This window comes from Hyla sarda, chromosome 4 (genome assembly GCF_029499605.1).
Source record: "Hyla sarda isolate aHylSar1 chromosome 4, aHylSar1.hap1, whole genome shotgun sequence".
Taxonomy (NCBI): Eukaryota; Metazoa; Chordata; class Amphibia; order Anura; family Hylidae; genus Hyla; species Hyla sarda.
In genome coordinates, this window is record NC_079192.1 from 154,397,272 (window position 1) to 154,420,596 (window position 23,325).

Consider the following 23,325-nt stretch of genomic DNA (forward strand, 5'->3'; position numbering starts at 1 on the left):
GATAATTATTACCATTAGTATCTATATAAAAATAGAGACAAAACCACTGTTATTACCTTGTGGTTGAGTATTCTGATGAGGATGTAAAAGCCTATATTAGACAGCCTATTGAGTCCTACTTGTTCTAGATAGTAGTATCCAATCGTGTGGGTAGTGGCTTGATGCGGTTAGTAGGCGATAGTTAGTGACGACTTCCTTTCTCAAAGACCTTTGAGAAAGGAAGTCGTCACTTCCGAAACGCGTCAGCCACTCTGACACTCGTAGGTACCTGGAGAGACGTCACCTACATTGCCGAAAGGCCTCATCCTGGTTTGTTCCCTATCCCACCCGCGCACGCTGGTAGTAGACACCGCCGGCCGGGGCGTCTCCTAGCGCAACTCCATCTTTAAAAGCAGGTCTGGAAGATCATATCACAGCCGGTACCCACATGGAGGATACAAGGAACAAAATATTGCCTACTATCCGCATCAAGCCACTACCCACACGATTGAATGCTACTATCTAGAACAAGTAGGACTCAATCGGCCGTCTAATATAGGCTTTTACATCCTCATCAGAATACTCAACCACAAGGTATTAACAGCTGTTTTGTCTCTATTTTTATATAGATACTGATGGTAATAATTATCCATTCATTCATACTCACTTAAAAGCACTCACAACCCCTAGTTTATCTTTAGTTTCCTAATTTACAAATCTGTTTAATTTTCTGGCACCAGTTGACTTAGAAAAAAAAGTTTTCCACCCGAGTACCCCTTTAATGTTTTTTCTTTTATCATCTTTCCCCTTAATTTAGACTTGCACCAATTTTTTTTATATAAATATAGACTGGAAACAACCAACATCTTTTACTTACTCCACTGCATGTTGGATATCTTGAAGGACTGTTTAAATTTATAATTAGCTTTTTGGGGCCATGTTTTTTTAAAATCTTTTTATTAAGTCCCATAACTTGGTAAGATCGCTAAGCACCTATAACTGACCAATAATTAGCGTTTCTAGACTTGTGGCAATTATAATTTTTTAGCAAAGCGTGACTCCAAAACATATGCAGTTTCTTAAAATATTTTACTATTACTTGTTAACTACTTTTTTCATTAAACCACAATGTTTAGCTATTAAAATATATCTTCAACAAAGAAAAATGTAGGTGAACATCCTTTAAATGAGAATCTGCCAGAAGTCTTAGGCTGTCAAAACTTCTGATAGTCCTAAATAGCCATCAGTAACTTAAAGTGGTACTCCTCCCCTTGACATCTTATTCCCTATCCAAAGGATAGTAGAAAAGATGTCTGATTACGGGGGTCCCCAGATCTCGGCTGTGGCATCCCAGACATCCAGTACATGGAGCGAACTTTGCTCCATGCCGGATGACTGGCAATGCAGGGCAGAGACTCATGATGTCACGGGTGCACCCCGCTCGTGACATCACGGCCACGCCCCCTCAATGCAAGTCTATGGAAGGGGGTGTGATGGCCGTCATGCCTCCTCCCATAGACTTGAATTGAGTGGGCGTCGCCGTGACATCACGAGTCTCCGGCACTGCACCCGACACTCTAAATGACCTTCGCGATCAGACATCTTATCCCCTATCCCTTGGATAGGGGATAAGATGACTAGGGGCAGAGTACCCCTTTAATGCAGTAGCATAGCCCAACTCTACCATACATGCCTTCTAACATTGTAGACTGTTTGTTTTTTTATTTAATTATAGCACATTGCACTTAACTATCTGTATTTGCAGGGCTTCTATGTCCTCAGCTTCATGTTTTCTCTCCTCCTGTGTTGTCTGTTTTAACAATTTTATGACTTTTTAGTAATAGATTGTTTTGTGCAGTAACTAGTAAATAAACTGTGATTATACACTGCTCAATAAAATAAAGGGAACACTAAGATAACACATCCTAGATCTGAATGAATGAACTAATCGTATGAAATACTTTCGTCTTTACATAGTTGAATGTGTTGACAACAAAATAATACAAAAATTATCAATGGAAATCAAATTTATCAACCCATGGAGGTCTGGATATGGAGTCACACTCAAAATCAAAGTGGAAAATCACACTACAGGCTGATCAAACTTTGATGTAATGTCTGTAAAACAAGTCAAAATGAGGCTCAGTAGTGTGTGGCCTCCACGTGCCCGTATGACCTCCCTACAATGCCTGGGCATGCCCCTGATGAGGTGGCGGATGGTCTCCTGAGGGATGTCCTCCCAGACCTGGACTAAAGCATCCTCCAACTTCTGGACAGTCTGTGGTGCAAAGTGGCATTGGTGGATGGAGCGATACATGATGTCCCAGATGTGCTCAATGGGATTCAGGTCTGGGGAACAGGTGGATCACTCCATAGCATCAATGCCTTCCTCTTGCAGGAACTGCTGACACACTCCAGCCACATGAAGTCTAGCATTGTCTTGCATTAGGAGAACCCAGGGCCTGAGGATCTCATCTCGGTACCTAATGGCAGTCAGGCTACCTCTGGCAAGCACATGGAGGGCTGTGTGGCCCTCCAATGAAATGCCACCCCACACCATTTCTGACCCACTGCCATACCGGCCATGCTGGAGGCTGTTGCAGTCACCAGAATGTTCTCCACGATGTCTCTGTCAAGTCTGTCACATGTGCTCAGTGTGAACCTGCTTTCATCTGTGAAGAGTCCAGGAAAACAGTGGCGAATTTGCCATTCTTGGTGTTCTCTGGCAAATGCCAAACATCCTGCACGGTGTTGGGCTGTAAGCACAACCACCACCTGTGGACGTTGGGCCCTCATACCTCCCCTATGGAGTCTATTTCTGACTGTTTGAGTAGACACATGCATGTTTGTGGCCTGCTGGAGGTCCTTTTGCAGGGCTCTGGCAGTGCTCCTCCTGCTCCTCCTTGTACAAAGGCGGAGTTAGCGGTCCTGTTGCTGGGTTGTTGCCCTCCTACAGCCTCCTCCACGTCTCCTGATGTACTGGCCTGTCTCCATGCTCAGGACACAATGCTTACAGACACAGCAAACCTTCATGCCACAACTCGCATTGATGTGCCATACTGGATGAGCTGCACTACCTAAGCCACTTGTGTGGGTTGTAGACTCTGTCTCATGCTACCACTAGAGTGAAAGCACTGCCAGCATTCAAAAGTGACCAAAACATCAGCCCGGAAGCATAGGAACTGAGAAGTGATATGTGGTCACCACCTGCAGAACCACTTCTTTATTGTGGGTGTCTTGCTAATTGCCTATAATTTTCACCTGTTGTCTGTTCCATATGCTCAACAGCATGTGAAATTGATTGTCAATCAGTGTTGCTTCCTGAGTGGATAGTGTGATTTCACAGTAGTGTGATTGACTTGGAGTTACATTGTCAATATATTTTTTGCAGTGTATGAGTGCTACATTTTTTGCTAGGTATTTGGACCAATTCTTTGTAGGTGGGACATTTTATTTTGTGGTTGATGCCCTCTTATAACATTTTTGTGGGGTTTCTGTTTGGTTTATACCTTTTAACAATAATGCCTTCCAAAGTAATTGTCTAAACTATTCTTAACCCCTTAAGGACCATGGACATGTATACACGTCCAGGCTGGATGCACGTTCCGCCATTAGGACGTGTATACTCGTCCATGGTTCTCGTGGGTGTTGCCCAGTGCACCCACGAGATTGCGGCAGGGACTTGGTTGTAACACACAGCCGGGACCCTGCCGCACTGCCGGAACCGAAGTAAACTTCTGTACCAGCAGTTTAACCCTTACAGCCGCGGTCTGAAATGACCGCTGGCTGTAAGTGTTATTACAGAGGGAGAGAGCTCCCTCTGTCACTCCTGCAGCACCCTGCAGCGTGACCGCGGTCACCCCTGTGTGTAATCCCCGGCGGGCGGGGACCTGCCACACTGCCGGGACCGAAGAACACTTCGGTCACAGCAGTTTAACCCTTACAGCCACGGTCGGAAGCGACCTCGAGCTGTAAGGAGTTTTGACAGAGGGAGGGGGCGCCCTCTGTCTCTCTCCTGTAGCACCCTGCAACAATTGCGGGGTGCTGCTGGTTACCTGGGCAGCCGGGTGTCTTTACAAGGGCCCCCAGGTCTGCCCTGGTTATTGCCTGTCAGGACGTGCCAGAGGCACGTCTTGATATGCTGCCTGCTAGTGTAAAACTAGCAGGCAGGATATATCTGCAATGCTTTGGAATACTAAGTATTCCAAAGCATTAAAAAAAAGGGAAAAAATATAAAATAAATAAAAGTGTAAAAAATAAAATAAAAATACATTTATTAAATAAATATAAGGAAAAATAAAAATGTATAATGTGTAGAATCACACGGCGCACATCCACAGCATATTACATGCTGCGGATGCCTGCCAACAGTCACAATAATGAGCACCCTGCTGCAGTTTGGTAGCTTTGTGTCTCCACTCATAGCGGCGGATTTCCCACCTGCAGTCATGAGTGGACACACTGAGCTACCCAGCCGCAGCAGTGATCTCGCCCTTGTGACTGATGGGGGGGCATCCGCGGTGTGAAATATGCTGTGGATGTGCTCTATGTGACACTAAACTGCGTCCAATTCATACTGCATTTCCGCAGTGTTAGAGATATCCGTCAGCTTCATGTCAAAAAGAGTGATGCTGACGTATACTGTAGCAGCTCCATTAATTTCTGAATGAAACTGCTACAGTATACATTGACATCCCTTTTTTGACATGACAGCGGACACCTATACTGCAGAAATGCAGTATAAATGGGAACTTTTCATATAATGATGCCCTGAAAGCCAAAGGGGGCTCCTCTCCTTCTTGGTCCTGCCAGGTGGTCAGGCAACCAGATATGGCCTAAGTAGGGGTACTGCCCAGCCCGGGACGAACAGGGTGATAATATATGGGTGTATTTCCTCCATTTCAAAAGTGACTTATCAAAATGATGTCCCACAAATAAAGAATCTTTGGAAAAAAATGCTTCTTGCTATTGTTTCCACTGACTTTGAAATAATTCTAGCCACACAATAAGGGCTCAACGTACTCACTTTTGCCCTAGGTGAATACTTTATGGAGCGTAGTTTCGAAAATGGGGTCAAATTTGGAGCGGTATTGTTCTGACAGCTAGAATGCTTTGCAAGATGAAGTGCGGCCTATAATTTGTATAATGATAACCTAAAAGCCAAATGGGGCTCCTCCCCTTTTGGGTCCCACCATGTGGCCATGCAACCAAATATGGTCTAAGCGGGGGTATTACCGAACACGGGGCGAGCAGCGTAAGAAAATATGGGGTGCATTTTCTACTTTTCAGATGCAATGTACAAAAAATAAGTCCCACAAATAATGCATTTGTGGAAAAAAAAGAAAATTAAAATTTACCACTGACTTTGTATCCATTCCAGCCACACAAAAAGGACTCAAAGTACTCACTTTTGGTCTAGATGAATACTTTAGGGGGTGTAGTTTCCAAATGGGGTCACTTGTGGGGGTTCTGTATGGTTCTGACAGGTAAAACCCTTTGCAGGCATGAAGTGCAGCCTATAATCCATTTGGCCTAAAATGATGCCCTGAAAGCCAAATGGCGCTCCTCTCATTCTGGGTCCTACCACACGGCCAAGGAACCAAATATGGCCTAAGTTGTGGGTATTTCCAAACACGGGCCGAGCAGCTTAATAAAATATAGGGTGCATTTCTTGCAATATCAGAAGCGATGTATAAAAAATATGTCCCACAAATTATGCATTTGTGAAAAAATGCTAATTTTGAATTTTTAACACTGAATTTGTAATAATTCCTGCCATAAAACTATGGTGTTAAAATGCTCACTGTACCCCCTAGTGAATACCTTGTGGGGTCTAGTTTTTAAAATGTGGTCATTTGGGGGGCTGTTCCTATGTTCTACCACCTTCAAATTTCAAGTTAAATTGTTAGGCTTCTAATTAATTTAAAATGTAAAAAAAAAATGCTGTCAAAATAAAGTAGAGTATAAGTTTCATAAACTATTTGGTCAGTAAGTATAAATATATGCAAACTATTAGTGTTAAAATAGCAAAAAATCTAAATTTTTTAAAAATGTCATGATGTTTTGCATTGTAAAAAAAACAAACTACAAATGATATCGGCTTACTTTTACTATGTACATGAAGGACAACTTGTGACAAAAAACAATGTCATAATTATTGTTATTGTCAAAACGTTACCAGAGTTATTCTCTAATACAGACAGACATCCCCGATTTGAAAAAACAGGCCTGGTCTTTCAGGGGCATACAGGTTTACTTGTATTGGCCCTTAAGGGGTTAATTTTATTAATCCCCCTCTTCACAATATGTATGTATACTTTTTTATAAGTTTAACCGGTTTGATTCATTGTGAAAGGCATTGTGGTTTGTAATCATCTTTTTTTCTTCTGTTACCTGAAGAACAATTTTTTTACCTTTTTGCAGCCTTTCTTAAATTACATTTAACTTATTTTTAAATACAGATAGATGTAGGATAGATGGATGGAATATATGATTAAATTGAGTAAAATCTGATGTTTTATAATTTGTCTATAATTAGAACCTGATGTAGATTCTGATTTTCTCTTTACTTTATCTGTCTACAGGAATATTCAAGAGCTCATGCTACATAGATGTTCGTTGGTTTCCTTTTGATATTCAAAAATGCAAGCTAAAGTTTGGATCTTGGACTTATGGAGGGTGGTCCTTAGACCTACAGATGAAGGAAGCAGACATTTCTGAATATATCTCTAATGGAGAGTGGGATCTTGTTGGTATGTTTTATAGGGAATCTGTCACCGATTTCATGCTGCTTGAACCACAGAAGCTACCTCTTTTGCTTGTAATAAACCCCATCCTTATGATAGCTATAATCATTTTCTTAAAGGAGTTTCTGGAAAGAGAACATTTTTAAAACTCTGCTTGGGGTGTATTAAAGGTAAAAAAAAGTCATAGTTAAATACCCTGATCTCCAGCTGTTGCCATTTTGACGGCACCCTCTTCTTTTTATAATATGTCATCTCCGCAGGAACTGTTTGCTAAGCCAATCAATGGCGGCAGCAATATCCATTTCAGTCACTGATTGGCTGAGTGTGCAGTCCTTGCTGTAAAGATGTGTGAAGGACCCAGGAAGCAGTGGCGATCAGCAGGGACCTGGAGTCATCATAACATCAGTGGTGGGGGATTGGGGTTGGTGACTATGCCTTTATTTTAATATTTAACCCCTTGAGGACACATGCCGCGAATGTACAGCGATGCGTAGTATCACTTCGCGCACAGCGCTATAAATTTATGGCGTGTCTGTGACACAAGCGCAGGAGCTGCACTCACTTCATTCACGGTGGGTCCTGGCAGCTGTCAGTAGCCATGAACCTGCCAGTAATAACGGACATCAGCGATAATGCTGATGTCTGCCATTAACCCCTCAGATGCCATGATCAATACAGATCACAGCATCTGCGGCATTGCGGCATTTAAAATGGCTAATCTGATCACCCGTGGCATTGCCGTGGGGATCAGATCAGCCAAGATCGCGGACGGAGGTCCCCTCACCTGACTCCGTCTGTCTCCCGGGGTCTTCTGTACTGATCTGCCTTCCAGCAGACCAGAGCAGAAGATCGCTGATAATACTGATCAGTGCCCTATGCATAACACTGAACAGTATTAGCAATCTAATGATTGCTATAAATAGTCCCCTATGGGGACTAAAATTTTTTTAAATAAATGTAAAAAAAAAAGTTTAGAAAAAGTTAAAACATTTTTTTAAAAGCCCCTCCCCCAGTAAAGGTTTAAATCAACCATTTTCCCAATATTAATACAAAAAAGAATAAACAAAACGATAAATCATAAACATATTTTGTATCGTCACGTTCGTAAATGTCCAAACTATAAAAATATAATGTTAATGATCCCCTGCAACCAACGGCGTTAACGTAAAAATTTTATATATCTTTTTTTCAAAAAGTCACATATACGCAAACGTGGTACTAAAACAAACTACAGATCGGCACAAAAAATTAGCCCTCACACATCCCTGAATACATGAAAATAAGAAGTGGTCTAAATAGGAACATTTTAAATGTACAGATTTAGTAAAAATTTCAGAAATTTAGCAGTACAGTAATAGAAATGTATGTAGCCATGTGTATCATTCTAATCATATTGACCCAGAGAATAAAGAAAACATGTAATTTTTACATAAAATGTGTACAGAGTGAAAACGAAACCCCCCAAATTTGCAAAGTTATGATTTTCGTTTAAATTCCCTAACACAAAAAATACCAGGTTTACCATTATAGATGAGCGACTCAAATCGGACAAAGTCAAATTCGTCAAATTCGATTCGGAACAAATACGGACTTCGACTCGATTCAAAATAACGAATTTCGACACCCCTGCAATCGTCCTGTATAATGTATAGATGCGAGCGGTTTTCTACTGCGCTTGCATCTCTGCAATAGATAGGAGGATCGCAGTGGGTGTCAGGAGTGAGACCTGCTGTGATCTATCCTTAACTGCAGGTACTACTGCTCCCAATATGGAGCACACTCTGCTCCATGCTGGGAGCTGTATTACTTGCATTACTAGACAGATCGAAGCGGGTGTCACTGCTTCGATGCGATCATCCTGTATAGATGCGGGTGGCTGGACGCTCTTCTCTGGTCCCGCTGTAGTATGAGTATATGCCATAAATACTATGTACCTATTATTCATATTTCCCGCAGAGAACTGTGAGTGGCTAAAACCATCTGGCCAATCACAGCTCTCTGTGGGAAATATTAATAAGTGATGTGAATTCTAATCACATCAGTGGCCAGCCGGAGTATAGTGCAGTGATGCGAGCGCAAGAGAAAGCCGCTCCATCTCTGCAATAGATAGGACCATCGCATTGGGTGTCGGGAGTGACACCTACTGTAATCTGTCTTTAACTACAGGTACTACTGCTCCCAACATGGAGCACACTCTGCTCCATGCTAGGAGCTGTAGTTCCTGCATTAATAGACAGATCACAGCAGGTGTCACTTCTGACACCTGATGCAATAGTCCTGTACAATGCTTAGATGCGGGCAGTCGGCCGTTCTTCTCTGGTCCCACTTTAGTATGAATATATTCTGTATAAATACCTATGATTCACATTTCCTGCAGAGAGCTGATAGTGGCTGGAACTATCTGGCCAATCACAGCTCTCTGTGGGAAATATGAATAAGTGATGTGAATTCTATTCACATCACTGGCCAGCCAGCGGTGATGCAAGCGCAGGAGAAAGCCGCTTCATCTCTGCAATACAAAGTACAATTGCATTGGGTGTCAGGAGTGACACCCGGGGCAATCTGTCTATTAGTACAGGTACTACAGCTCCCATCATGGAACAGTCTGTTCCATGCTGGGAGTAGTAGTACTACTCTAAAAAAAAAAAGAGAAAAAAGTGAAACACCCACACATACACACACTTTATTAAACACAATATTAAACTACATTACTAATAAAAAAAATGTTTAATTAATTATAAAAAATATATTATTTTTACATTTAAATGGCCCCCTTTTACATTTTTATTATTGTCGGCTACATTTTTAGGTCCCTGGCCACCCACATAAATTGACCCTTGTTTAAAAAGTATCATTAACATTTTTTTTTGTCTTTCAATTTTTGGGAGTGGGCAGGGACCAGAAAATTCATCGTTCTATATTAAAAATTAATGAGGAGTGCATTTCATAACTTTTTTCAAATTTTTTTTCTAATTCATAATTTGTTTTATTTTCACGTTACTTTTTTAGCCCCATTTATTAAAATTTTTCGGGCATTTAGATGTGCTGCCATGAATAATTGCGAGGGTCAGAGAAGAGCTGAGGACAGGGACATCAGTAATATGTATAAACGGCTGAGTTTCCCCAATTTGCCAAAAATCTATAAATTTACGGAGGTCTTCTATCAGAAATCAAAGATATTTCAAATTGTAATTTGCGGAAGCAGATGGCCGGGTCAATAATGTATGTAATTAATGTAATTGTGAAGGACGATGTCGATGTCATTGTGATTATTAAAGGGTACCTCTCATTAAAAAAAATTTTTGGATATATTATAGATTAATGTATGCAGAATAACTTTACAATTGCATGTTATTAAAAAATATGCTTCTTTTTTTTTTTATTTTCCACTTTGAAGAAATTACCACTAGGGGTCTCCCTACCAGTCCTGGCAGCAAGCATTTCAGACTCATGCTGGAGTCCTAAACACTACGAGCTACCAGTCTGCTTTGTTTGGCTGTGAACAAAGCAGGCTGGCAGCACCGAGTATTTAGGACTCCAGCATGAGTCAGAAATGCTTGCTGACAGGACTGATCGGGAAAAATACAATAGAAAGAAGCATATTTTTCATTAACATGCTATTGGAAAGTTATTCAACATTCATTAATCTGAAATATATCAAAAGTTTATTTGATGAGAGCTACCCTTTAATTATTATTAGCGTTTCCAATTCTAAGGTGATGTTATGTATTTTTTATTATTCACCCACTCAAGAAGTAATTCACACTGCTGCTCTGTCAGTGCTTTCAATGACCACAGTATATACTCCGAGATAAGTTCACAGTCTGTGCATAGCATAGCATATACTCAGGGCATAATTCACACTGATCTTGCATTTGAATTCAAAAGCAGAAGTATTCACAATCACTGTTGGTGAATTTTAAATACTTACAGTATTTAAAATTCACCAACAGAGATTGTGAATCCTTCTACTTTGGAAACGCAATGTCAGTGTAAATCGTGTTCGACATATGTATGCTGTGACCATCTTATTTAAATGCAATATTAGTGTGTATTATGCACCAAGTACATGCTACGCTAAGCACAGACTGTGAACTATATCCTGAGTGTATATTGCGATAATATCTTGGTAGTGTGTACAATTTCTATAAGGTGTGAAGATAAATAACATGATATCACCATATAATTGGAAATGCTATGTCATTGTAAACTGTGTTGGTAATATATGCTGTGGTCATTGCAATAATCAACGCATTGGTAGTGTGGATTGCGCTTAGAATTCGTGAACAGAACTACCTAACATGATTAAGTAAAAGAAAATGCAATATCAGTAGGAATTGTATTAAGCATAATCATCTATAGTAAATGGCACTTGAAGATATATACTTGGTGTATTTGTACAGTAGGACTATTACAGTGCATCCTGTGTGAATGATGTTTTGCCAACTGTAGAAAATCTTCTCCATAGGGATGAATCCGGATATCACACAACAGTAACGGATCTCCAAGCTAAAAGGTGATGCTTAAAGGGGTTATCCAGAAAAAAACTTATTTGAATATATCAACTAGCTCCAGAAAGATAAACAGATTTGTAAATTACTTCTATTAAAAAATCTTATGAGCTTCTGAAGTTAAGGTTGTTCTTTTCTGTCTAAGTGCTCTCTGATGACACGTGTCCCGGGAACCACCCAGTTTAGAAGCAAATACCCATAGCAAACCCTTCTAAACTGGGTGGTTCCTGAGACACATGTCATCAGTGAGCACTTAGACAGAAAAGAACAACCCTCAACTTCAGAAGCTCATAAGTACTGAAAGGATTAAGATTTTTTAATAGAAGTAATTTACAACTCTGTTTAACTTTTATGAGCCAGTTGATATACAAAAAAAATGTTTTTCCTGGATAACCCCATTAACCCCTTAACGACGCAGGACGTATATTTACGTCCTGCGCCGGCTCCCGCGATATGAAGCGGGATCGCGCCGTGATCCTGCATCATATCGCTTCGGTCCCGGCGCTCATCAACGGCCGGGACCCGCGGCTAATACCACACATTGCCGATCGCGGCGATGTGCGGTATTAACCCTTTAGAAGCGGCGCTCAAAGCTGACCGCCGCTTTTAAAGTGAAACTGAAAGTATCCCGGCTGCTCAGTCGGGCTGTTCGGGACCGCCGCGGTGAAATCGCGGCGTCCCGAACAGCTGATCGGACACCGGGAGGGCCCTTACCTGCCTCCTTGGTGGCCGATAGACGAATGACTGCTCCGTGCCTGAGATTAAGGCAGGAGCAGTCAAGCGCCGATAATGCTGATCACAGGCGTGTTAATACACGCCAGTGATCAGCATAGGAGATCAGTGTGTGCAGTGTTATAGGTCCCTATGGGACCTATAACACTGCAAAAAAATTTTTTTTAAAAAGTGTTAATAAAGGTCATTTAACCCCTTCCCTAATAAAAGTTTGAATCACCCCCCTTTTCCCATAAAAAAAATAAAACAGTGTAAAAAAAATAATAATAAACATATGTGGTATTGCCGCATGCGTAAATGTCCGAAATATAAAAATATACCATTAATTAAACCACACGGTCAATGGCGTACGCGACAAAAAATTCCAAAGTCCAAAAAAGCGTATTTTGGTCACTTTTTATACCATTAAAAAAATGAATAAAAAGTGATCAAAAAGTCCGATCAAAACAAATTTCATACTTATAATAACTTCAGATCACGGCGCAAAAAATGAGTCCTCATACCGCCCTGTACGTGGAAAAATAAAAAAGTTATAGGGGTCAGAAGATGACATTTTTAAACGTATAAATTTTCCTGCATGTAGTTATGATTTTTTCCAGAAGTGCGACAAAATCAAACTTATATAAGTAGGGTATCATTTTAACCGTATGGACCTACAGAATAATGATAAGGTGTAATTTTTACCGAAATATGCACTGCGTAGAAATGGAAGCCCCCAAAAGTTACAAAATGGCGTTTTTTTTCCGATTTTGTCGCAAAATGATTTTTTTTCCGTTCTGCCGTGCATTTTTGGGTAAAATGACTAATGTCACTGCAAAGTAGAATTGGTGATGCAAAAAATAAGCCATAATATGGATTTTTAGGTGGAAAATTGAAAGGGTTATGATTTTTAAAAGGTAAGGAGGAAAAAACGAAAGTGCAAAAACGGAAAAACCCTGAGTCCTTAAGGGGTTAAGGTGTGAAGCATCCATAGACTTTGGCATCCTAAAATGGATGTACTGCTATAAATGGAGGACAGCAATCTGATGGGGACCTAATCTGAATATTTTTTATGTTTTTTGCAACTTTTTCGATTTTTTTGATTTTGCGATTTTTGCCACATTATTGCTATTTTTATACTAGCATAATAAAAGCTAAGTTTTAACGTTCCCTGTACAGTAACTATGTTTCTAGCACCTGTACTAATAGACAGATCACAGTAGGTGTTACTCCTGACACCCGATGCGATTGTCCTTTCTATTGCAGAGAGGGTGCAGCTTTCTCCTGCACTCGCATCTCTGCACTATACTCCGGCCAGCCAGTGATGTGAATAGAATTCACATCACTTATTCATATTTTCAACAGAGAGCTGTGATTGGCCAGATGGTTCCAGCCAATCACAGCTCTCTAAGGGAAATATGAATAATAGGTATATATACGGCATATACTCATATACTACAGTGGGACCAGAGAAGAGCTGCCGGCCACCCACATCTATAAATTATACAGGACGATCACATCGGGTCTCAGAAGTGACACCTGCTGCAATCTGTCTACTAATGCAGGTACTACAGCTCCCAGCATGGAGCAGAGTGTGCTTCATTTTGGGAGCAGTAGTACCTGCAGTTGAGGAGAGATCACAGCGGGTGTTACTCCTGACACCTGATGCGATCGTTCTATCTAGATGCGAGAAAGCCACCCGTATCTATACATTATACAGGACAATCGCAGCAGGTGTCAGGAGTGGGGCGATCTGTCTATTAGCACAGGTACTACTACTCTCATCATGGAACAGTCTGTTGCATGCTAGGAGTAGTAGCACTACCTAGAAAATGTTTAACAATAGAGAAAAAAAGTGAAACACACACACACACGCTTTATTAACCACATTATTAAAATGCATTACTAATAAAAAGTCGCCAATTTTTGGGGGGGAAATTCGGCAAATCGGCTAAATCAAATCTTTCAAAAACCTGCTCATCTCTATTTACCATACATTTTAGGGTAAAATGAGTGATGTCATTACAAAGAACAACTGATCAAGCAAAAAACAAATCCTCATAAGGGTCTGGGAATGGAAATATAAAAGGGTTATGGATTTTAGAAGGTGAGGAGGAAAAAACAAAAACACAAAAATGAAATTGGCTGTGTCCTTAAAGGGGTACTCCACTGGAAAACAGTTTCTTTTAAATCAACTGGTGTTAGAAAGTTAAACAGATTTGTAAATTACTTCTATTAAAAAATCTTAATCTTTCCAGTTCTTATCAGCTGCTGTATACTACAGAGGAAATACTTTTATTTTTGAATGTCCTTTCTTCCTGACCACAAGTGCTCTCTACTGATATCTCTCTCTGTGTCAGGAACTGTCCAAAGCAAGAAAGGATGGGGATTTGCTCCTACTCTGGACAGTTCCTAAAATGGACAGAGGTGTCAGCAGAGAGCACTGTGGTCAGACAGAAAGAAAATTCATATGTGGAGCATATAGCAGCTGATAAGTACTGGAAGAATTAAGATTTTTAAATAGAAGTAATTTACAAATCTTTTTAACTTTCTGGCACCACTTGATTAAAAAAAAAAAAAATGTTTTCCAGCAAAGTACCCCTTTAACCTCTTAAGGACCCATGACGTACCGGTACATCATGAGTCCGCTCCCGATCTATAACGTGGGGCCACGGCGTGGCTCCGCATCATTGCAGGTCGGGCCAGGCCTCTAACAACAGCCAGGACCCGTGTCTATTAGCGCGCACCACTGATCGCGGTGCCGCGCGCTATTAGCCCTTTAGATGCGGCATTCAAAGTAGAAAGCCGCGTCTAAAGTGGAAGTAAAACCATGTCGGTTAGCTCAGGGAGCTGTTCGGGATCGGCGAAATCGGGGCATCCCAAACAGCTTACATGACAGCCGGAGGGTCCCTACCTGCCTCCATGCTGTCCTATCGCTGAATGACTGCTCAGTGCTTGAGATCCAGGCATGAGCAGCCAAGCGGCAGAATCATCGATCAGTGGTTTCTTATGAGAAACCACTGATCAAAGTAAAAGATCAGTGGTTTCTCATCAGTGGTTTCTCCCTATGGGAGCAATAACTTTGAAAAAAAAAGTGAAAAAAAAAAAGTGAATTAAGATCATTTAACACCTTCCCTAATAAAAGTTTGAATCACTCCCCTTTTCCCATTAAAAAATAAAAACAGTGTAAATAAAAATAAACATATGGGGTATTGCCGCGTGCAGAAATGTCCGAATTATAAAAATATATCGTTAATTAAACCGCAAGGTCAACGGCGTACACGCAAAAAAATTGTGCATTTCTGGTCACTTTTTATATCATGAAAAAATGAATATAAGAATGAATGCAAAAATGATACAGCTAAAAACTTCAGATCACGGCGCAAAAAATGAGCCCTCATAGTAGGGTATCATTTTAATCGTATGGACCTACAGAATAGAGAGAAGATGTAATTTTTACAAAAAAATGTACTGTGTAGAAACAGAAGCCTCCAAAATTTACAAAATGGCGTTTTTTTTTCAATTTTGTCTCACAATGATTTTTTTTGCATTTCGCCGTAGAAATTTGGGTAAAATGACTGATGTCAATACAAAGTAGAATTGGTGATGCAAAAAATAAGCCATAATATGGATTTTTAGGTGCAAAATTGAAAGAGTTATGGTTTTTTAAAAGTAAGGAGGAAAAAACGAAAAGGCAAAAACTGAAAAATCCCGGGTCCTTAAGGGGTTAAGGTCAAAATGGGCCATGTCCTTAAGGAGTTAAATACTCAGCTAAGTATTTAAAAAAAAATGGACAACCCCTTTAACTTTCCATCTTGGTGGGGGATGCCAAAATCCCATGCTTGCTTAGCCAAAATATTTAGATACAGGGCTTGGACAGTGAACAGAAACGTTTCCAATGGGGAATGAAAGCCTAATTTCCAGTTATTATTACCTTATTTTCTCTCTATCTGTATAGTTATTCATAAGAATATAAAATAAGTTATGCATGCCTATATATGGATACTTTGATTAATAGGTAGCTAAAACACGTGACAAATATATTTTCTCTCTAGGAGTCCCAGGGAAAAGGAGTGAAAGCTTTTATGGATGCTGTAAAGAGCCATATCCAGACGTGACATTTACTATTACAATGAGACGAAGGACATTATATTATGGACTGAACCTTCTTATTCCCTGTGTTCTGATATCTGCGCTTGCCTTGCTCGTGTTCCTTCTTCCAGCAGACTCAGGAGAAAAGATCTCACTTGGTAAACATGCTTTTACTAGATAACCGCATTGACTTTCAGAGGACCTGCAAAGTATAGACATTTGAAATCTAGATCTGAGAGTACACTTAGGTAATTATACAGAAAGCAGAGCTATTATGCAGCAAAAAGCAGCAGTCACACGTTTCATTATTCAGGGCGTTGGATCGCAAGGCATCCTTTGTATATAAAAATGTAATCTTTTTTCTTTTTTTTTTTCTTCATTTTTATTTACACATCAGGATGCAGTATATGGGGATATATTTTATACTGGAAGGCATTTTGAGTATGTTTTATGTGTTCTGCAAAGCAGTTAGGTTTTCGGTATGAAAATCTTGGTTTGGGAATAATACATAATTATTAGGATTTGAAGCATTCAGTAGCAGGAATTTTGCTCTCCTAGAAAGATCTGTTGCCCCAAGAAGCTAATATTAGAAGCGCTGTGTACATTAAGCAAATTGCTCTCCGTCAGCTGAATGCAATGATTACTAAAAGTGTATAATGTATTCACTGCACTGATTGGGTCCCTAAGCTGAGAACTCTGTTTACACAGGCTTGTTCAGACAGTCAGTCTCTGACTTTATATATGCAAAGCTGAAAACTTCTTTTCTACTGCTAGCGCCTCAAACATATGGCAAACTTATGACTTATGGTAGATAAGGCGCCTACAGTTCTGTATTATGGAATTACAAGCACAATAATCAACAATTACTAAGACTGATCTATTTTCTGCGGTCAAAAAACTGAGAAAATTGCACTGACATGTACAAAAGCATAGAAGCCTAGAAGCATAGAATGTGTCGGCAGATAAGAACCATTTGGCCCATCTAGACTGTCCAATAATCTGAATCCTATCAATTGTCCCTGGCCCTATCTTATATGAAGGATAGCCTTATGCTTATCCCATGCATGTTTAAACTCCTTCACTGTATTTACAGCGACCACTTCTGAAGAAAGGCTCTTCTTCTCAGTAAAGTATTTCTTCCTGGTTTTGCCCAAAACAACCAAACACAGTTCAGCTTTCATATCTAAACAAGCTCTGGTAAAATGAAATCTGACCTGTAGTTGGTTTCTATGAGCAACAAAGGAGACTCTTACTATAAGACAGCTTACTGACTATCCAATATTTTCTAATATTTTATATTAATTTCACTAAGGCTAATAATACCAGACAATCTGTCACATAGGTTAACTTCTGTTGTAATAAAACTAGCAAGAGAAGTAGATCCACTGTGTTGCTACTGATTTGGCATTGGTATAATCCAGGCAATGGAGTTTAAGGGAAGCTAGGTGTGACCTGTCGCACAGAAAATCCCCTGGTTTTATACCTGGAATAATCACCATTAGGAACAGTTGACATACAGATGCGCAGAATACACAGATTTGTGGTACTAAAGCAAAACATAGAAATTATATTAAGGTAGACAGAGAAACGAAAATAACCTTATTGCTTAAAAACAAGAAAATGGGGGAAGACCTTTTCAGAAGTGCGTGGTTGTGGGCATTAGTTAAAGGGAATAAGTTTATTAACACAGAGGTAAAAGCAAAGTGTGGCAACAGCTCCCCTGGGTAAATGATAATTTACATCGGGAGTGGATGTAGGGTGGCACTAGGATGGAGACTCCAGGGCTGTAGTACCTCTCCTAGGATTAAAAATGCTGTCAGACTTGAAATGTGTGGGCTACTTTTGTCTGTAGGCTGCGCACAATGCTATTTTTCAAACAAAGATGGATTTATTTTAATCCTAAAAGAAGAACTACGGTGCTGTAGTCTACCCACTTTGTTCATGTTGGCACTTAAAGTGGTATTCCACTGGAAAACAGTTTTTTTTTTTTTTTATCAACTGGTGCCAGAGAGTTAAACAGGTTTGCAAATTACTTGTCTATAAAAATCATAATCCTTCCAGTACTTTTCAGCTGTTATATTCTCCAAAAGAAGTTCTTTTCTTTTTGAATTTCCTTTCTGTCTGACAACAGTGCTCTCTGCTGACACCTATGTCAATTTTAGGAACTGTAAAGAACAGGATAGGTTTGCTACAAGGATTTGCTTGTACTCTGGACAGTTCCTAAAATGAACAGAGGTGTCAGCGGAGAGCACTGTGGTCAGACAAAAAGGAAATTCAAAAAGAAAATAACTTCCTCTGGAGAATATAGCAGCTGATAAGTACTGGAAGGATTAAGATTTTTAAATAGAAGTAATTTACAAATCTGTTTAACTTTCTGGCACCAGTTGATTTAAAAAAAATATATATATATATATATATATATATATATATATATATATATATATATATATGTTTTCCAGTGGAGTACCCCTTTAACCCCTTGGGGACGGAGCCCATTATAACCCTAAGGACGGGAGAATTTTTTACAAATCTGACCACTGTCACTTTAAGCATTAATAACTCTGGAATGCTTTTACTTATAAATTTGATTCCGAGAGTGTTTTTTCGTGACATATTCTACTTTATTGTAGTGGTAAATTGTTGTCGATACTTGCATCATTTCTTTGTGAAAAACTCCAAAATTTGATGAAAAATTAGAAAATTTCGCATTTTTCGAACTTTGAAGCTCTCTGCTTGTAAGGAAAATAGACATTCCAAATAAATTATATATTGATTCACATATACAATATGTCTACTTTTTATTTGCATCATAAAGTTGACATGTTTTTACTTTTGGAAGACATCAGAGGGCTTCAAAGTTCAGCAGCAATTTTCCAATTTTTCACAACATTTTCAGAATCGGAATTTTTCAGGGACCAGTTCATGTTTGAAGTGGATTTGAAGTGCCTTCCTATTAGAAATGCCCCACAAATGACCCAATTATAAAAACTGCTCCCCTCAAAGTATCCAAAACGACATTCAGTAAGTTTGTTAAGCCTGTGTTTCACAGGAATAGCAGCAAAGTGAAGGAGAAAATTCAAAATCTTCATTTTTAACACTGGCATGTTTTTGTAGACCCAGTTTTTGAATTTTTATTAGTGGTAATAGAAGAAAAAGCCTCCAAAAATTTGTAACCCAATTTTGCTTTTCTGAACTTGTATTGCTAAACTCTTTTATACATTTTTGTAACTGTATGTCATTTGCTTATTTTTATGCATAGCACCGTGATACCTTTTATCAGATTAAATGTTTAATTAATCAGCTCTGGTCTTTGACCTCTAAATATATGAGCTCACCTTTCTGAAGGCAGCTCGGGTGAAACACGTTTATCTAAGGGTTAATTTGGTGACTTGCTGGGACTAGTAGTGGAAACCCAGAGGTCTGGTGGCCTTAACCCTTGCACCATCACACTCTCTCTAGCGTCTTGGCTGGACCGATAGGGTGTGATCGTGACAACTGGTGGCAGCGTCGGGACATATTTAGAGATTTTTAGTGCGTGCTGGATTTTACCTGTAAGGAAATCTTAGCACTAAAAAAGAAATTGCATACATCTTCTTGTGTATAAATTCCAAAGACAGAGCTCAGTGCTGGTTTAAAAGACATACAAAAAGAGTGCAAGACAGTTCTGTCCTCCCCATCTCCTGTTTTACCTCCTCTGTCTCATATCGGAAATATGGAGGCATATCGCAAGCAGTCCAAGCCTGCACTGGAGCTAATGTGCCAAGAAAAGGACATCCCTACTGCAGGAAAGAACAAGGAACAACTTATTGCTGATCTTGTGGAGTATGATACCCGTGCAGAAGAGATGAGTGACATGAGGCAATGTCCTCCAGCTGGAACTGCCATACAAGGACTAATATCTCCTGGGGAACGCAGCAACATTACTCCCCATCCGGACAGTACTCTACATAAGGCCTTGGACTCTTATATGCGGACCGCCTTACAACACCTTGGGAATGTGGATGCCAATATGAAACTCCAACTGCTTCTCCAGTACCAAACTGCAGAGAGAGAGGCCCAGGCACGAGCCGCAGAGAGAGAGGCGGCAGAGAGAGAGGCGGCAGAGAGAGAGGCCCAGCGGAGGCATGAACTGGAGGTTCTGAGGCTGAGAGGGGATGCTTCATCCGCACGGAGTGATGTGCAGGATCAAGGAGACCACAAACCCCACTTGGAACATTTCCCCATGTTGGAGAAAGATGGTGATCTGGATGTGTTCCTGAGAGGATTTGAAAAGGTTTGCCGGCAGTTCCATCTACCTAAGGAACAGTGGGGACAATATCTAACCCCACGGTTGCGAGGGAAAGCTCTGAATGTGTTTGCATCTCTTTCCTCTGAGAGTGACGAGGACTATGAGGCAATAAAATCTGCCCTGCTAAAAAGTTTTAATCTGACTCCAGAGGCTTATCGGAAAAAGTTTCGGACTTTGCAACAAAGTGCCACAGAAAGCTGCACTCAACATGCAGGTCAGCTAAGGACTGCATTCAGGCAATGGACTGGGGGCCTACAAGTCACTACCTATGAGGCCCTGGAGGACTTGATGGTCCTGGATAAGTTTCTCCAAACACAGAGTATTGAAGCCAGAGAGTGGATATTGGACCGCAAGTCCAAGACAGCAACAGAAGCAGCAGAACTTGGAGATGACTTCGCCAACAACCGGGCACCAACAGCAAAGTGTGGATTTGCACAAGCCGGAGCAAGTACCTGGAGGGGAGCCACACACCCACAGAACACCAGCAGCTGTACCAAGCCAGCCGGAAAGTTCTTGCCATCAGCACCAAGAGCAACAGGAGCCACATTGGGTCAAGGGGACACCCGCCGATGTTACAGATGCAACAATATTGGGCACCTGAGTGCCACTTGCCCCAACAAAGAGGATTCTCCACCAGCAGCTGGAGGACACACAGCCATTCTTCTGGTGTCCGGAGCGGTGGAGAAAAGAGTGGATAACCTGCAGAGTGTAACTGTGGGTGAACGGGTGACAGTGGGTTTGCGAGATTCTGGGGCCTCCTTTACCTTAGTGCGGCCTGAAGTGGTGGAAACAGAGGACATCATTCGTGGAAGAACCATGGCTTTAAAAGGAATTGGAGGTGTGCGGCCTGCTGTGCCCATGGCCCGTGTGTACCTGGATTGGGGTACAGGCAAAGGTTTGCGGGAGGTGGGGGTCTCTGAGGACATCCCTGTTAATTTTCTGCTGGGGAATGATTTGGGTCGGATGCTCTGTCATTATGCTCCAGAGCACACTACCTGCACCCTGGAATGGCTAGGAGAGAGCCCTGTTCATTCTGAGGTACTATGCAAGACTTTGGGAGACACTGCGAAATATGGTAACTGGGAGGGGGTGCAGGGGATTGATAATTGTTTACCTGTGACTGAACCAGTAATGTTTTCCAAAAGTGGAATGGGATGTATTGTAAAATGTGGTGACAATGCATTGTTAAATGTATGTAAGGAGTCTCAGGCCATACATGTGCCTCTAATAATCACTAAACCTCTCGGCAATAGATAATAGGAAAGAACTAATGTCCAATCTTTGACAGAGGTGCCTTGTTAAAACATAGCTTTTACTAGAGATGATTAAAAATTGATGAAAAAACTAATAATAGTGCACAAAAGTGGTAGAAAACAAAAAATACTATCTGTTATGTAGCAGTAAATACAGCCGTGTGTTCACACAGATGGTACATGATAAATAAATATGCTCCTACTTGTTATCACAGTGGAGTATTGATTTAATAGAGTACACCATACTCCACTGACTATTCAAAGACAGTGCTCGCTAATCACAAACACGTCCTACTAAGTCCTTATTCCCAACGCGTTTCCATGCGGGCAATCGATGCAGATTGCTATTCCCCGCACTTCATCAGGGGATATAGAATATAGCATAAAAATATTGGAGCAATAGCCAAGAAATAATGAAATTAGAAGGAGGGGCCCATCATCCTATCAACAAGGTATATAGTCGCATATGGATACATCAATGGGCAAATTAAATCACCCTCAAGAAAAATGATCCCCAAGTAAAACTTATCTATCCAGCCATCTGATATAGTAACCCCATGCTTCTGAGTAAAACAGACCTGTGGAGACAAAAAACAGATAAAAATTTCCCTTAGCAACACTGGGTTCACTTACCCCTTATGTCGCCCCTCAGGGAAATTAGAAATATTTACTCACGGGCTGCTGGATAGGTAGGAGAGACCCCGGGGAACCGAATACTGAAATAACAATATACCCGTGCTCAATTCATCTATACACACAAGCCGCAAGGTATCATCTAAATCGCAAGCACTTAGTAAGATAATCCTAGAGGGCGTACATACCGTGTCGGCGAACAAAGCAATAAGCTGTCCCTGCAGTGGCAGGGGGTCCCGGCACGGTGTCCAGGTTGTGAGCGTGTTAGGTGAACACGCCGGCGTCTCACTAACACCGGCTCGCATCCTATTTACGTCATCGGAGGCCCGTCCCCATGACGCCGCGGCTGGGGGCTCGGCCTCCACACGGAGCCGGATAGAAAACTGGTCTTGATCCGGCCCATGATAGGTAAGACGGCGGATGCGATACCGGTTACTCGTCTGCATAATGTTAAACCAATAGACTCCTGACTTAGGCTAAACATAGGGACATTCAAAACATTATATATTATCAGCAAATTCACTATATCCTTATCTTGTCATTGTCATATATAGCATAAAGCCACCTTACATTTGTTCATTTGTTCTGTTAGGTGTGACCGGGATTAGTATCTACCATCACCCCTAGCAACAAACATAAGAAAGGCATATATAGCCCATGAAAGAGTTTTATCCAATACAAATTGTGATGAGCAGAGGGTCATTCTGGAGGGAGGCATGTAGGGGAGACTCAACGTCATTAGCCCGTCATTCACGGTAAATAATAAGAACACTTAGGACGCTTATTGCTTTGTTCGCCGACACGGTATGTACGCCCTCTAGGATTATCTTACTAAGTGCTTACGACTTAGATGATACCTTGCGGCTTGTGTGTATAGATGAATTGAGCACGGGTATATTGTTATTTCAGTATTCGGTTCCCCGGGGTCTCTCCTACCTATTCAGCAGCCCGTGAGTAAATATTTTTAATTTCCCTGAGGGGCGACATAAGGGGTAAGTGAACCCAGTGTTGCTAAGGGAAATTTTTATCTGTTTTTTGTCTCCACATGTCTGTTTTACCCAGAAGCATGGGGTTACTATATCAGATGGCTGGATAGATAAGTTTTACTTGGG

At 40.8% G+C, this 23,325-nt stretch overlaps 1 protein-coding gene across 4 annotated transcripts in view; it reads left to right on the forward strand.

Annotated features, from left to right (window-relative positions):
- The window catches only part of CHRNA7 (cholinergic receptor nicotinic alpha 7 subunit), a 247,095-nt gene that overhangs the window by 193,780 nt on the left and 29,990 nt on the right, over positions 1 to 23,325 (forward strand). For all 4 annotated transcript variants that reach the window (XM_056572456.1, XM_056572459.1, XM_056572458.1 and 1 more), the window contains 2 exons: positions 6,564 to 6,731; positions 16,003 to 16,197. In XM_056572456.1, the coding sequence (XP_056428431.1) occupies positions 6,564 to 6,731; positions 16,003 to 16,197 (363 nt within the window). The remainder of the gene's footprint in view (positions 1 to 6,563; positions 6,732 to 16,002; positions 16,198 to 23,325) is intronic.